Below are 12,978 nucleotides of genomic sequence, written 5' to 3'. Positions count from 1 at the left end.
TGGTTAATGAAACAAAGACAGATATGAACATCAGTCTCTTTTTCTACCATGGTGCACATTTATTTCTCAACATAATCACCACTGCAGTGCAGACATTTCTGCCAACGTCAGAGCAGTTTTGTGATGACGTCACAATAGGATTGTGTGTTCGACTGACTTACCCAGTGCTTCTCTGCGGCCTTGACATCATCATCGGAAGGAAAATGTTCTCCATGAAGATGTTCCGTAAGTTTGGGGAAGAGATGAAAATCTGGGGGAGCCATGTCAGGGCTGGTGATCCTTTGTGGCAGGCGGTATTCATTGACCATCTCTTACTCTCAGGATCGTAATGGTGCACCAAACTCTCATCTCCAAGCAACTCCTCTCCAGTCAGTCATCTATTCTGTCATCTCCTGCACTTTACGCTTCACAGCACTGACAATTTCCTGCTGCCCTCTGCCATCTTGACTAATGTAATACGTCTAGTGTCAGAATCACAAAACTTCGCACCCAGTGGTGGGAAGAACTAAAGTGCAGACTTTGGTTTTTGTTTCATTCCAATATCTTTACATGTTTTGGAAAAAAACAAGAACTAGAACAGCACTCAGTAGAGAACATACCTCCGCCTGGTTGGCCATATCACTCAATGGGGAAGAATCACTTAATAAAATAATACTTGCTGGATCCGGATCCAGATCTTCACCAAATTGAATCGATTCTTCCTTGTCACACACCCAACCGGTCAAACAAGTTTCGTCCAAATCCGTCCACAACTTTTTGAGATATCCTGCTCTGTATCGTTTTTGGCCCCATCTCCAAATGGTGAAGAATCGCTTTTAAAAATTCTAGTAGCCGGATCCGAATCCGGATCTTCACCAAAATCTAATCATTTCGTCCTTGTCACATACGCTACATCTCTGCTAAATTTCGTCTGAATCCGTCCACAACTTTTTGAGATATTTTGTTCACAGACAAACAGACAGGCGTGAAAACATAACCTCCATCCACCTTTGGTGGTGGAGGTAAAAAGACATAGAAGTCATAGCCTACATGATTTTACAAATTTCGCTGAATGTGGTTAAAGGCTGCCAGTTGGCCATCTTGGATCTGACATCAAAAAACAATGAAGTACCTATGTAAGCCATCATTCATTATCTGTGTGGCAAGTTTGATCAGAATCGGTAAATGCATGTCTGAGAAATGGTTTAGGACATGTTCAATATCAGGTTTTTGGTTCGCGAGTTATCAAGTGACCACTATATTCGTTGTGTGTGTGTGTGTGTGTGTGTGTGTGTGTGTGTGTGTGTGTGTGTGTGTGTGTGTGTGTGTGTGTGTCTGTCCGCAGCATAACTACCCGATGATATCATCCGATCTTGATGAAACTTGGGTGGGAGGTTGATATCATGATCTAGTTGTGTCCTGCCTAGAGTGGGCGTATTGCGCCCATTGTGGGCGGAGCCACGCCCGAAAAAGATGTCTTTTTAAGGGGTAATCAAGTTCAAGCTACATCTTCCCCGAGGGAGTGGGTGGAATTTGACAGGGGTTTCGATATTTGGTTAGGCGAATGTCATGTGTCTAGCCCCACGGAGCTCGATTTTTCTTTTTTTTTTCCTTTTTTTCATTTTATTTATTTATTTATTTATTAATTTTTTTTTTGTTTTTCATTTTTCACCGAATTTTCGGTATTGTGTAGCTAACTAACCTCATAACTGATTATACATTATTTTCTATCTCATTTCAAGGTCAGTAACCTTCGTTTTGACATTTCCGGGCCTGGCCTGTCCGGGCCTGTTTCGGTTATAGTCCGTCCTTTGTCATTGAATATCGCTCGCTCGTGAACCATCGTCGTCTCCTGACTTGTTTTTTTTACAACTAAAATGGCCGCCAATCTACCAGTCGGCCATATTTGATCAAATTGCAAAATAAAGTGAGGTGCACATGTAAGCCGTCATGTATTGTGCTTGTGCTAAGTTTGATCAAAATCGGACCATGCATATCCGATAAATAGTTGGGGAACATTTAATTAACGAAATGGCTGCCAGTCGGCCATCTTGGATCTGATCTTGGAAAAAAATGTTGTGCATATTTAAGCCATCATTCCTTATCTTTGTGCCAAGTTGGAACACCATCAGTAAATGCATGTCCAAGAAATTGTTGAAGATGTGTTCAACATGGTGTTTTTTTTCTACTAAAATGGCCTCCAGTCGGCCATATTTGATCGCCTTGTGAAACAAAATGACGTGAATATGTATGTATATCATCATGTATTGTCTTTATGCCAAGTATGAACAAAATCGGTCCATACATGGTCGAGATATGGTTGGGGACGGACGGACGCACACACACATGGACGCACAGACGGACAGACGAGACCCAATCCATAAGCCCCCGTTTCAGAGTAAGTCCAACAGGGGCTAATTTATAATAGAAAGCATTACTTTTCAGCATGCCCTCATATATTTGATCTCAGGGTTGCATATAACACATTACTTATAAGTAAGACTTTTCCTTAAAAAACGCAACACCTTAACTATCACACCGAACCTTTGGTTTCATTGTCTTCAACCACTCAGGTAAGTAAAATTGTTCCTTTCACATCACGTTCACATAATATCATTATGATATCTGCCATGTTGTCATTGGTATTTTACCCTGGTCGCTCCCACAAAGCAATCCATAAAACGGTGTCTATGTATTACATTGTGGTAGTAATTACAGTACCTTGCGTCTATTCATAATCATATATTATTATGTTGGCCAAGATTGAAATAAATACTGAACTTAGAATTAATTTGATCTTATCCTGAAAGCAAACTTTGCAGTGAGAAAAGCTCGGCATAGACACAACCTCGTAACAACACAACAAGACACAAGACACAACCTTGTAAAGCCACATAGACTATGTATAGGTATACATAGACACAACCTCGGCAGAGACATGTTAGCTCTTTCACGAGCCTCGATTCAGTATACAAAAAAAAAAACAAAAAAAAAAACGAAGACAGTTTGGCATTGCCATGGGTTGTATTGTTCAAATTGGACAATGTCCAATTGAAATGCAGACATTCTAATGTTTGGCTAAACTAAGATCGCATGTTCTTCATGTTAGGCATGTTGGTGTCAAATATGTATATTGTATACCTACCTATACGAGTGTAATTAATAAGAAAAATATGATATAGATTTACATTGCTATCCATTTTTTGCTTCATTGCACTATTGTGGTGGCTGAATGTTTCGTTTGTTGACATTGGTGAATGTTCCATGTATGCTCATTGTACATGGCAATCTCTCTTTATAGAAGCTGGACTTTGCAATAACTTTAAACATTGATAAGCTGGATTTTGCAATAACTTTAAACATTGATAAGCTGGATTTTGCAATAACTTTAAACATTGATAAGCTGTATTTTGCAATAACTTTAAACATTGATAAGCTGTATTTTGCAATAACTTTAAACATTGATAAGCTGTATTTTGCAATAACTTTAAACATTGATAAGCTGGATTTTGCAATAACTTAAAAAATTGATAAGCTGGACTTTGTAATAACTTTGTACTTTGATAAGATGGACTTTGTAATAACTTTGTACTTTGATAAGATTGACTTTGTAATAACTTTGTACTTTGATAAGATTGACTTTGTAATAACTTTGGACTTTGATAAGCTGGATTTTGCAATAACTTTAAACATTGATAAGCTGGATTTTGCAATAACTTTAAACATTGATAAGCTGGATTTTGCAATAACTTTAAACATTGATAAGCTGGATTTTGCAATAACTTTAAACATTGATAAGCTGGATTTTGCAATAACTTTAAACATTGATAAGCTGTATTTTGCAATAACTTTAAACATTGATAAGCTGGATTTTGCAATAACTTAAAAAATTGATAAGCTGGATTTTGTAATAACTTTGTACTTTGATAAGATGGACTTTGTAATAACTTTGTACCTTGATAAGATTGACTTTGTAATAACTTTGTACTTTGATAAGATTGACTTTGTAATAACTTTGGACTTTGATAAGCTGGATTTTGCAATAACTTTAAACATTGATAAGCTGGACTTTGTAATAACTTTGAACTTTGATGAGATGGACTTTGAAATAACTTTGTACTTTGATAAGATGGACTTTGTAATAACGTTGTACTTTGATAAAATGGACTTTGTAATAACGTTGTACTTTGATAAGATGAACTTTGTAATAACTTTGCACTTTGATAATATGGACTTTGTAATAACTTTGTACTTTGATAATATGGACTTTGTAATAACTTTGCACTTTGATAAGATGGACTTTGTAATAACTTTGTACTTTGATAAGATGGACTTTGTAATAACTTTGAACTTTGATAATATGGACTTTGTAATAACTTTGCACTTTGATAAGATGGACTTTGTAATAACTTTGTACTTTGATAAGATGGACTTTGTAATAACTTTGCACTTTGATAAGATGGACTTTGTAATAACTTTGTACTTTGATAAGATGGACTTTGTAATAACTTTGAACTTTGATAAGATGGACTTTGTAATAACGTTGTACTTTGATAAGATGGACTTTGTAATAACTTTGTACTTTGATAAGATGGACTTTGTAATAACTTTGTACTTTGATAAGATGGACTTTGTAATAACTTTGTACTTTGATAAGATGGACTTTGTAATCACGTTGTACTTTGATAAGCTGGATTTTGCAATAACTTTAATCATTGATAAGCTGGATTTCACAATAACTTTAAACATTGATAAGCTGGATTTTGCAATAACTTTAAACATTGATAAGCTGGATTTTGCAATAACTTAAAAAATTGATAATCTGGACTTTGTAATAACTTTGTACTTTGATAAGATGGACTTTGTAATAACTTTGTACTTTGATAAGATTGACTTTGTAATAACTTTGTACTTTGAGAAGATGGACTTTGTAATAACTTTGGACTTTGATAAGCTGGATTTTGCAATAACTTTAAACATTGACAAGCTGGATTTTGCAATAACTTTAAACATTGATAAGCTGGACTTTGTAATAACTTTGAACTTTGATGAGATGGACTTTGTAATAACGTTGTACTTTGATAAGATGGACTTTGTAATAACTTTGTACTTTGATAAGATGGACTTTGTAATAACTTTGTACTTTGATAATATGGACTTTGTAATAACTTTGTACTTTGATAAGATGGACTTTGTAATAACTTTGTACTTTGATAAGATGGACTTTGTACTAACTTTGTACTTTGATAAGATGGACTTTGTAATAACTTTGTACTTTGATAAGATGGACTTTGTAATAACTTTGTACTTTGATAAGATGGACTTTGTACTAACTTTGCACTTTGATAATATCGACTTTGTACTAACTTTGTACTTTGATAATATCGACTTTGTACTAACTTTGTACTTTGATAAGATTGACTTTGTACTAACTTTGTACTTTGTTGAGATGGACTTTGTAATAACTTTGTACTTTGATAAGATGGACTTTGTAATAACTTTGTACTTTGATAAGATTGACTTTGTACTAACTTTGTACTTTGATAAGATGGACTTTGTAATAACTTTGTACTTTGATAAGATGGACTTTGTAATAACTTTGTACTTTGATAAGATTGACTTTGTAATAACTTTGTACTTTGATAAGATTGACTTTGTAATAACTTTGTACTTTGATAAGATTGACTTTGTAATAACTTTGTACTTTGATAAGATTGACTTTGTAATAACTTTGTACTTTGATAATATGGACTTTGTCATAAGTTTGTACTTTGATAAGATGGACTTTGTAATAACTTTGCCATTTTGTACCAACCAGTCAAACCATCCCCACCAGACATTGTAGAGATTTCAGGTGAACCAACGATTCCAGACTTTCTTGAGGTAAAGTGGAAACATGCTCTGGCTCGATCCTACTCTCGAATGTTGTTTGAGCTACGTTACAAACTCGATGGCACCGATCATTGGAAGACGGTTAGTAAAAGCACACAAGTCATTTTTTGTTGGTTATATTATCATAGTTGTTGTTCTTGCCATCACACGAGGTAAAGGATTTGATATTTAATCACCACATTAATTGTGGCGCTGCATCTTGCGCCATGTAAGTTGTTGTTGAGTTCAAAAATAGTTCCAAAGAATTCTGGCTCTCTCTGGAATGCAGTTTTCTGCCAACCACCAACTTTGTTGGTCTCATATATATTTGCTGAACCTCCCCTCCATCTGCTCCATTGATGATTTGTTTCATCAACCTTGTGTCCGTCACCACTGCATACATGTGCAAGTGAAACTTTGCTGCATATTGCATGTATGCAATTTCTGATCGTGTTATGATGTTCAATAAAAAAAGAATGTGTGTGTGTGTTTAATGTATGTATGTATGTATATATATATACACACACACGAGCAGAAAACATTGTTCCATTGGGCTGTTGTAAGTGAATTAGTTCCCAACAGAGTGTGGAATATTTAGGGAGCTTGCTCAGAATATCCTTTGACAGCATATTGGCAGGGACACACGGAGATTTCGCGTCATGTAAAATGTGACTTCAAGTCCTCCACCCCTTTCTTCTTCAAGTTCTCTGCCACCCCGAGTACTCAAAGCCCTTCTCTTAGCTCTCTGTCCCCTCCCTGCCGCCCACCCCAAGTCTCTGTCCTCTACTCCCCTTTCTTCTTCAAGTCTTCAATCCCCCCTCCCCACCCCAGGTCCGCACTTCCCCCTTTCTTCTTCAAGTCGCCAACCACCCCTCCTCCCAACCCCATGGCTCCACCTTTGTTCTTCAACTCCAAACTCCAAGTCTGCATGCTGTCCCTCCCAACTCCAAATTCGCATAATAGTCACTACTAAGATTTCTCGGTGAAGTAAATCGACGAAAAGGATATTGTTTATTAGACGGAATTGACTTGACTGAATAATATGTGGTTATGTAATTATGTTTTTTACTTCTGGTACCTGTGTGTACCAGCCAATCACCATCCGTGAAACTTCGTGCTTCCACTAACACAATAAATTGTCAGGGTGTTCTTTTGTACACCTGCCCCCTCCCCAACTCCTCATTTTCAAGAATCTAAACCCCGCATTGGATGAGGGTTTACTGTATATATACAATTTGTACATTCCACCAGTTTTACGTAGTAGTTGTTGAGTGGACTAGCAGTATGGAATAGAGGTACGCAAGCTCACCTCAAAGCTGTCTAGCCTGGGGTTGAATCTCAGCCCAGCTATAAACTCACATCCTGCCATTTCGCTGGCAGAGTGGTTCATCAATGAGTGTGCTGTTCCTCGGATGGATGGTAAACTGGATGTCCCCGTGCCTACCAGCATTAGTTAGTGGATGTTAAAGATCCACGGTGTTGGGCATTAAAGATCCCATGTATGTAATGTTACGGATTCGCATCAAGATGGATTACAAGGGGAGTACTCAAATTTATTTCCCCGATGATGATGCTGAAGCCGGAAGCTCCTCAGATAACTCTGCAGTGCGATTGGTTGTTAAGCAACCACAGGCACCATATGAGACACCTAATTTAGGTAGGCTCCGGCATCCAAATCCCGCTTTACCTTCCTGGCAAATTAAACCCCCCAGATAGAGCACTGTGCTTCCCAACGCACAACCAATTCCAGGATACGGCCGAGCATTGCCATAGGTTACGCGTTGGCTTATGACTACTTGCAACAAATCAGCGAGGATGAACTCCCTGATACAGCACGCTATGTCTAATCAATTGAAACAGACAAATGGAGAGTTTGGAAGGGATTATAATTCAACAATGCACATATTTACAAGTCAAACAAAGGTACACATGCGGAAGTCTTATCTACACACAGAAGCACCTTTTGACAATCACTTACCGCAAATAACTTAATAACTTTGGTGTCACATTCATTCTGGGAAAGGAGGAAGAAGAAGAAGAAGAAGAAGAGGAAGAAGAGTAAGGTTGATGGATAAATTAGTGCTAGAGGTGGAGTGAGTGTGCGACCCCACCCTTACCCGAACGTGAGCCAGGCGGCTCACGTGGTTCTGAACTGGGTGAGTGATATGGCTGTGTGTAGAGGTGAGGCAAGTGAGGTGTTCAAATTCTCTGCTGCAAGAGTGTGAGGTGCAGAAGTATGATGGGGGTCCTGAAAAAGACCATTGGTGAACTCTGCCGATGCTCTGGTGTTTTAGATGGAGAATCTTTGTGATTGAGAATCTTTGTGAGTGTCAGCAGGTTTTTGTGACCATGCCAAAGAGCTCTTCCTTGGCGATATCACCGCCTCTCCATCAGACCGCTCTGCTCCTCTCTAAGCTCCATCTCCAGTTCCGTCCTCGACTCTGAACTCTTCTCCATTCCAGCTCCAAACTCAAACTCCTACGCCTGGCACACTCAAAATGTCTCCGTGTGGCTCCAATTTGTGGCACACTTAAAACTCCTTCGGATGGCTACCAGGTGTGGCGCACTTCAAATTCCTTTGTGGGTTTCACAGGTGTGGCACCCTCGCTTGCCTGATTGGCCTAGCACTTTATAGCCTTGCTGCCTGTCGCCTAACATGTCCACACTTCTGTGATACAGCGGCGCTCATTGGCTGGTTTCTGTCGTCTGCCAGTGCCAATTCTGGTACAGAACGTGACTGTGTTGCTGTATCCACGTCGATGCTCACTCACTGTGTGGAGGGGGGGGGGGGGGGCAGGGGGAAGGGGGTAGCATACCTATCTCGCTTCCTCTGTGTACCCACTTGCTGTGTGGGACACCGTGTCTGGCATTTACGCCAATGGCGAATGCAGGCTATTCTGTGTGAAGTTGTGGGGGTTGTGGTGTAGACCAACATTGAGTAGTGTTTGTGGTTCGATTTTGTGAAGACTTTGGAAGTGTTGCGAGTTTTGAAATAGAGAAAGAGAAGAAAATGTGGCAAGCCTCACTACAAGCCCAACACATATCCCTCCTCCTCCCCCCCCCCCCCTCCCAGCCTCCCCTTCCCCCAATACTAAATGTTGGACTCCTAGGTTTATCTACTATGATATAACTACTCTCTTGTTTTGTGATTTGGTATTTGACACTCCTGGGTTTTCCAAAATCCGTCACAATATATGCACACATATTCCATGTGACATCAAACGTCCCATGGTTGCTTTCTTAAAGATCATTGAAATATTGTTAAAAGCCGCAGTTGATCTACGTTGATCCTGACACCAATTGTTACAGATACGACTTTGATGGTATGGTGGGCCGAGCGGGATGGCCGCCGTATCCGTACAAGTTACCCGATTGTGCCCGAATGTGACTAATCGCGCTACGCTGGACCAATGAAGGAAAAAAGAAGACACCCGGCTGGGTTATAATGACACAATACGACACCAGGGGTTCAGTTCTCAAGACCTCCGGAGGAGGTTATATTAAGGCGGAAAAGGTTAGATTACAGGGACAAGAGGGAAACATAGGAAGGTGGGCACTTAAACACACTCTTATATTAACCCCGGACAGACGACAGACACACGGGACAAAATTGCTGACTCACACGGGGGTTGATGAAAAGGGGAGGCAGTCGATGGCTCAGGTGCACCTGGCTCAGGGACAGAATCGCGTACGTTGGTGTCCAGCAGATGCGGGGAGGTCGCTCAGCGCTCGTGGGTCGCGACTTTGGTGGAGATGCCGGGGAGGTCGCTCAGCGCTCGGGAGGGTGGCGTCTTGTCCTTCCAAGCTCGGGGCGCATCTCTCGTCACGTCCGGCGCGGGGCCGCGTATATTCGGCGGGGAGTCACGCCCTCGCTCGTTAGCTCCGCCCCATATGGCATCGGCCCATGGCTTCTCATTGGGTGCGGGGGTTACCGGCTCCGCCCTTGACGAGGGGCCGACAGGGAGCCCCCTTCTGGGTAACCCCGTCGAGCACATGTTCAATGGCGGCCAACCGAGCCGGAGTGAGGACGCAAAGCCGCTGTTGTTGTGGTTGTTGTTGGAGCTTGAGATGATGGGAAGAGATGCGGGGAGGTATGGGAAGGTCCTAAACTCCTACTGGTGCCATATCATCACATTCTGGTGCAACGAAGAGTCATAATTAATGGAAACAAGTCCTTAACTGACATAGATTAAGAATAACTAGCAAGATGTCCTATAATTGTCTACGTGTGGTGCGGGGGACCTGGGCACGACATTTAATGGGGGAATGAAGGGGAAGATCGGCTCTAATGGGTGTTGTTTACAGACAATGGGACTAGGGAATGGGGTAAGGGGAGAGTTGGGGAGTATCGGAGAAGATAGGGGAATATTTACAAGCGGATATGGAGGTCAAATTCCATATTCGCAACATTGCACCCTTCTCTACCCTCGGGGCGTCCCGACCCGATAAATTTTTACCTACTTTAGTGTGGCACGCAATGTAGTTCCCTCTACTATTAACTCTACCCTGAGTGCGACAGTTTTATAGATATTCACAAATGAGTAAATATGTCCCCCTGCGACGTTGCACCCTTCTCCTCTCAGAAACACACCCACAGGATAACCGAATCCGGAAAGAATCCTCAAACTAAACACACAGCCGGTAGGGAGCATTATTTACAAGACTACGCTGATATTTACACTACGATCCAGGACCTGTCTTTGGAGGAACACATGCAGATGTTATGCATAGAGAGAGCGCGCTTGCCAACATCGATACACCAACCCACGAGTGCTCTGTGGCCGACGGCCTTTAATAACGTGCAGAGCACCCTGTCCCAGCATCAAAAGCACCACCCCACCGCCAATCGGTGCAGTCACCATTGTTCATTGGAACAAAAAATAAACTCGACAACCCCTAACCCTGCAGGTGTCTCTTGCTCTTCTTGTGGTGCACTTGGTGTTTAACTAAAAGTGGTTCACCTGTATGGCATAGGTGCCACGTTGACCCATAGGTCCATCCCCGGGTGGTGCTTGGCCGCAAACGAACTGCGGTCCATTGTGGGTGGCCACAAACATTGCGGTCCATATGGTGTACCGATCCAGGCAGCGAACAGCGAAAGTGCAGGCCCACAACTGCGTCGCCAGCACCTCTCTCTCCTCTCTCTCTACCCCAAAGCCAGATCCTCGGAGGTGGGAGACAAAAACAAGACAAGTGAGCAAGGTGGTAAGGGCGCAAAAGTGCACGCAATGCAAGGTGATGCACACTGGGGGCACATGGGAACCAGGTGAGACAGGTACGTTCCTACCGTACGCCCCCCCCACCAGGTAACCTACATGGCCCCTCCCTTACCCCTTACTGCATCCACACAACACAACACTACCCATAAACATCTACTTTACAAATCCACAAACATCCCTACTGTCTTCCCCGTTCCTCCCATATACCAAATTCGTCTTCTCTCCCTCCTAACCAATCAAATTTGCCATTTTCAACTCTCATCAAAATTTGCCATCTCCAACTGAACATCAAAATTTGCCATCACCAATTCATCATCAGTCCCTCCTAGGGAGGGAGAGATGGAATCACCCCAATGTCTCATCCACGTCGTGATGCGTCTCACAAATCCTCACAGCAATCTCAGTTCCTGCAACAAACAAAGAAAACACAGGTGTGGAGTCATCATCATCACCACAGGCAAGTGGCTGCGTATGGTGCGACAGGTTCATCAATCCTAACTATCTCCTAAATGACTTTAACAACTTTACACTACCCGGGGTCTCTCTCCGGCCAAACCATTGGCCCTCTTACACTATGGGTTCTAAAAACCAATTCCCATTGGCCAAACTGTGGTGCTCTTCAATTTGGGGTCTCACTCCCCCGATTCATCTCCCGGTGCCCTCGTACAATTTCTGGGCTGTGGCGTGTACCTCTCCCAGTGGGTCTACCCACCTGCACCCCTCCACCACTGCAGTTGCCTCCGAGCTTACCTGCTCCTTACCCTAACCTAACTACCAGGGGAAGGCCCTCTGGCTCTCTCCCCACTCCGTGCCCTCTCTGGCACTGGGCTGCCCGATCCACACCCGGGATCCTCAGGTACCCACTCACAACTACCGGCTCCCAGAGCCCACCTGCGGCCTCACCTGGGCGACATCCTCACAGTGGTGGAGTGCCCAACCAACTACACACACTAACAGGCTACACGCCCAGCCATTTCCACAACACTAATGCACCCATCCACAACACCATTCTGCCACCGCACCACAAATGCCAATATCCAACCACAATTTACCTGCACCCTCTACCTAACACTTACACTACCCGCCCCGGGTACTCGTGAAAGGGGTCCACTCTTCCCCCATCCACACCTTCGCACCATGCACACCACTCCGTACCACTCACTCCAACTCTCTCCACACACCTGTACCTGCACACCTGTGCTCTCGCACCTGGTGCCACCTGCACCCTTCTCTCCCCAAGCGCATTCGCGCTGATCCACACACTCACTACTCATACACTGCTCCACACACCTGTCCAGTTGCACACCTGTGCAATCACACCTGTTCAATTCTCACAAACACGGCATCATCTCAGCTAACTACTCCCTTCTGAAACTTGCGCTTCCCAGTCGTCCCTTTAAACTATTGCGCTCCCACGTCATTATCATCCACACTAATCTACCTGCGTCCCCACTACAGGTATCAGTCACTAACTAACCTTAACGTTACCTACTGTCATCTTCGCTAGATCCCTACACACAATATCCTAACCCACCCGGGCTAGTTTTCACTGCCATACACCCCATAAGCTATAGCTCCTTTGCCCCACCATGGGAAAGGTGGCAGGGATGCCACCCTCTCCCACCGGGCCTATCGCTCCTCAATCCCCCAGTCCTCTGGCACTAATAAGCCCCCCTTATTCAGAGGTACTGGGTCCCGCCTCGGCATCTAAAGCCGAGGCAATCCACGGGGGCGCCTGCTCGCCGGTGTAAGGTCTTATCCGGTCGGCGTGGACGATCCGAGGGAGGGCTCGTGGCCCCATTTTGATCTTAAAGACCACGTCACAGATTTGCGACAGGACGACTCCTGGGCCTTGCCAGGGGGAGGTGAGTTTTGGGCACCTTCCCTTCCGCCTCCGGGGATTAAAGAA

At 43.1% G+C, this 12,978-nt stretch overlaps 1 protein-coding gene across 1 annotated transcript in view; it reads left to right on the top strand.

The window, feature by feature from the left end:
• The window catches only part of LOC137427798 (interleukin-6 receptor subunit beta), a 142,286-nt gene that overhangs the window by 57,427 nt on the left and 71,881 nt on the right, over positions 1-12,978 (top strand). The window contains exon 7 of the mRNA XM_068117548.2: positions 5,798-5,952. Within this exon, the coding sequence (XP_067973649.1) occupies positions 5,798-5,952 (155 nt within the window). The remainder of the gene's footprint in view (positions 1-5,797; positions 5,953-12,978) is intronic.

The sequence above is a fragment of the Myxine glutinosa genome, chromosome 1 (genome assembly GCF_964187855.1).
Source record: "Myxine glutinosa chromosome 1, kmMyxGlut1.1, whole genome shotgun sequence".
In the NCBI taxonomy this organism is placed as follows: domain Eukaryota; kingdom Metazoa; phylum Chordata; class Myxini; order Myxiniformes; family Myxinidae; genus Myxine; species Myxine glutinosa.
The sequence above is the reverse complement of the archived record's forward strand: the minus strand, read 5'-3'. Positions and strand labels throughout refer to the sequence as shown.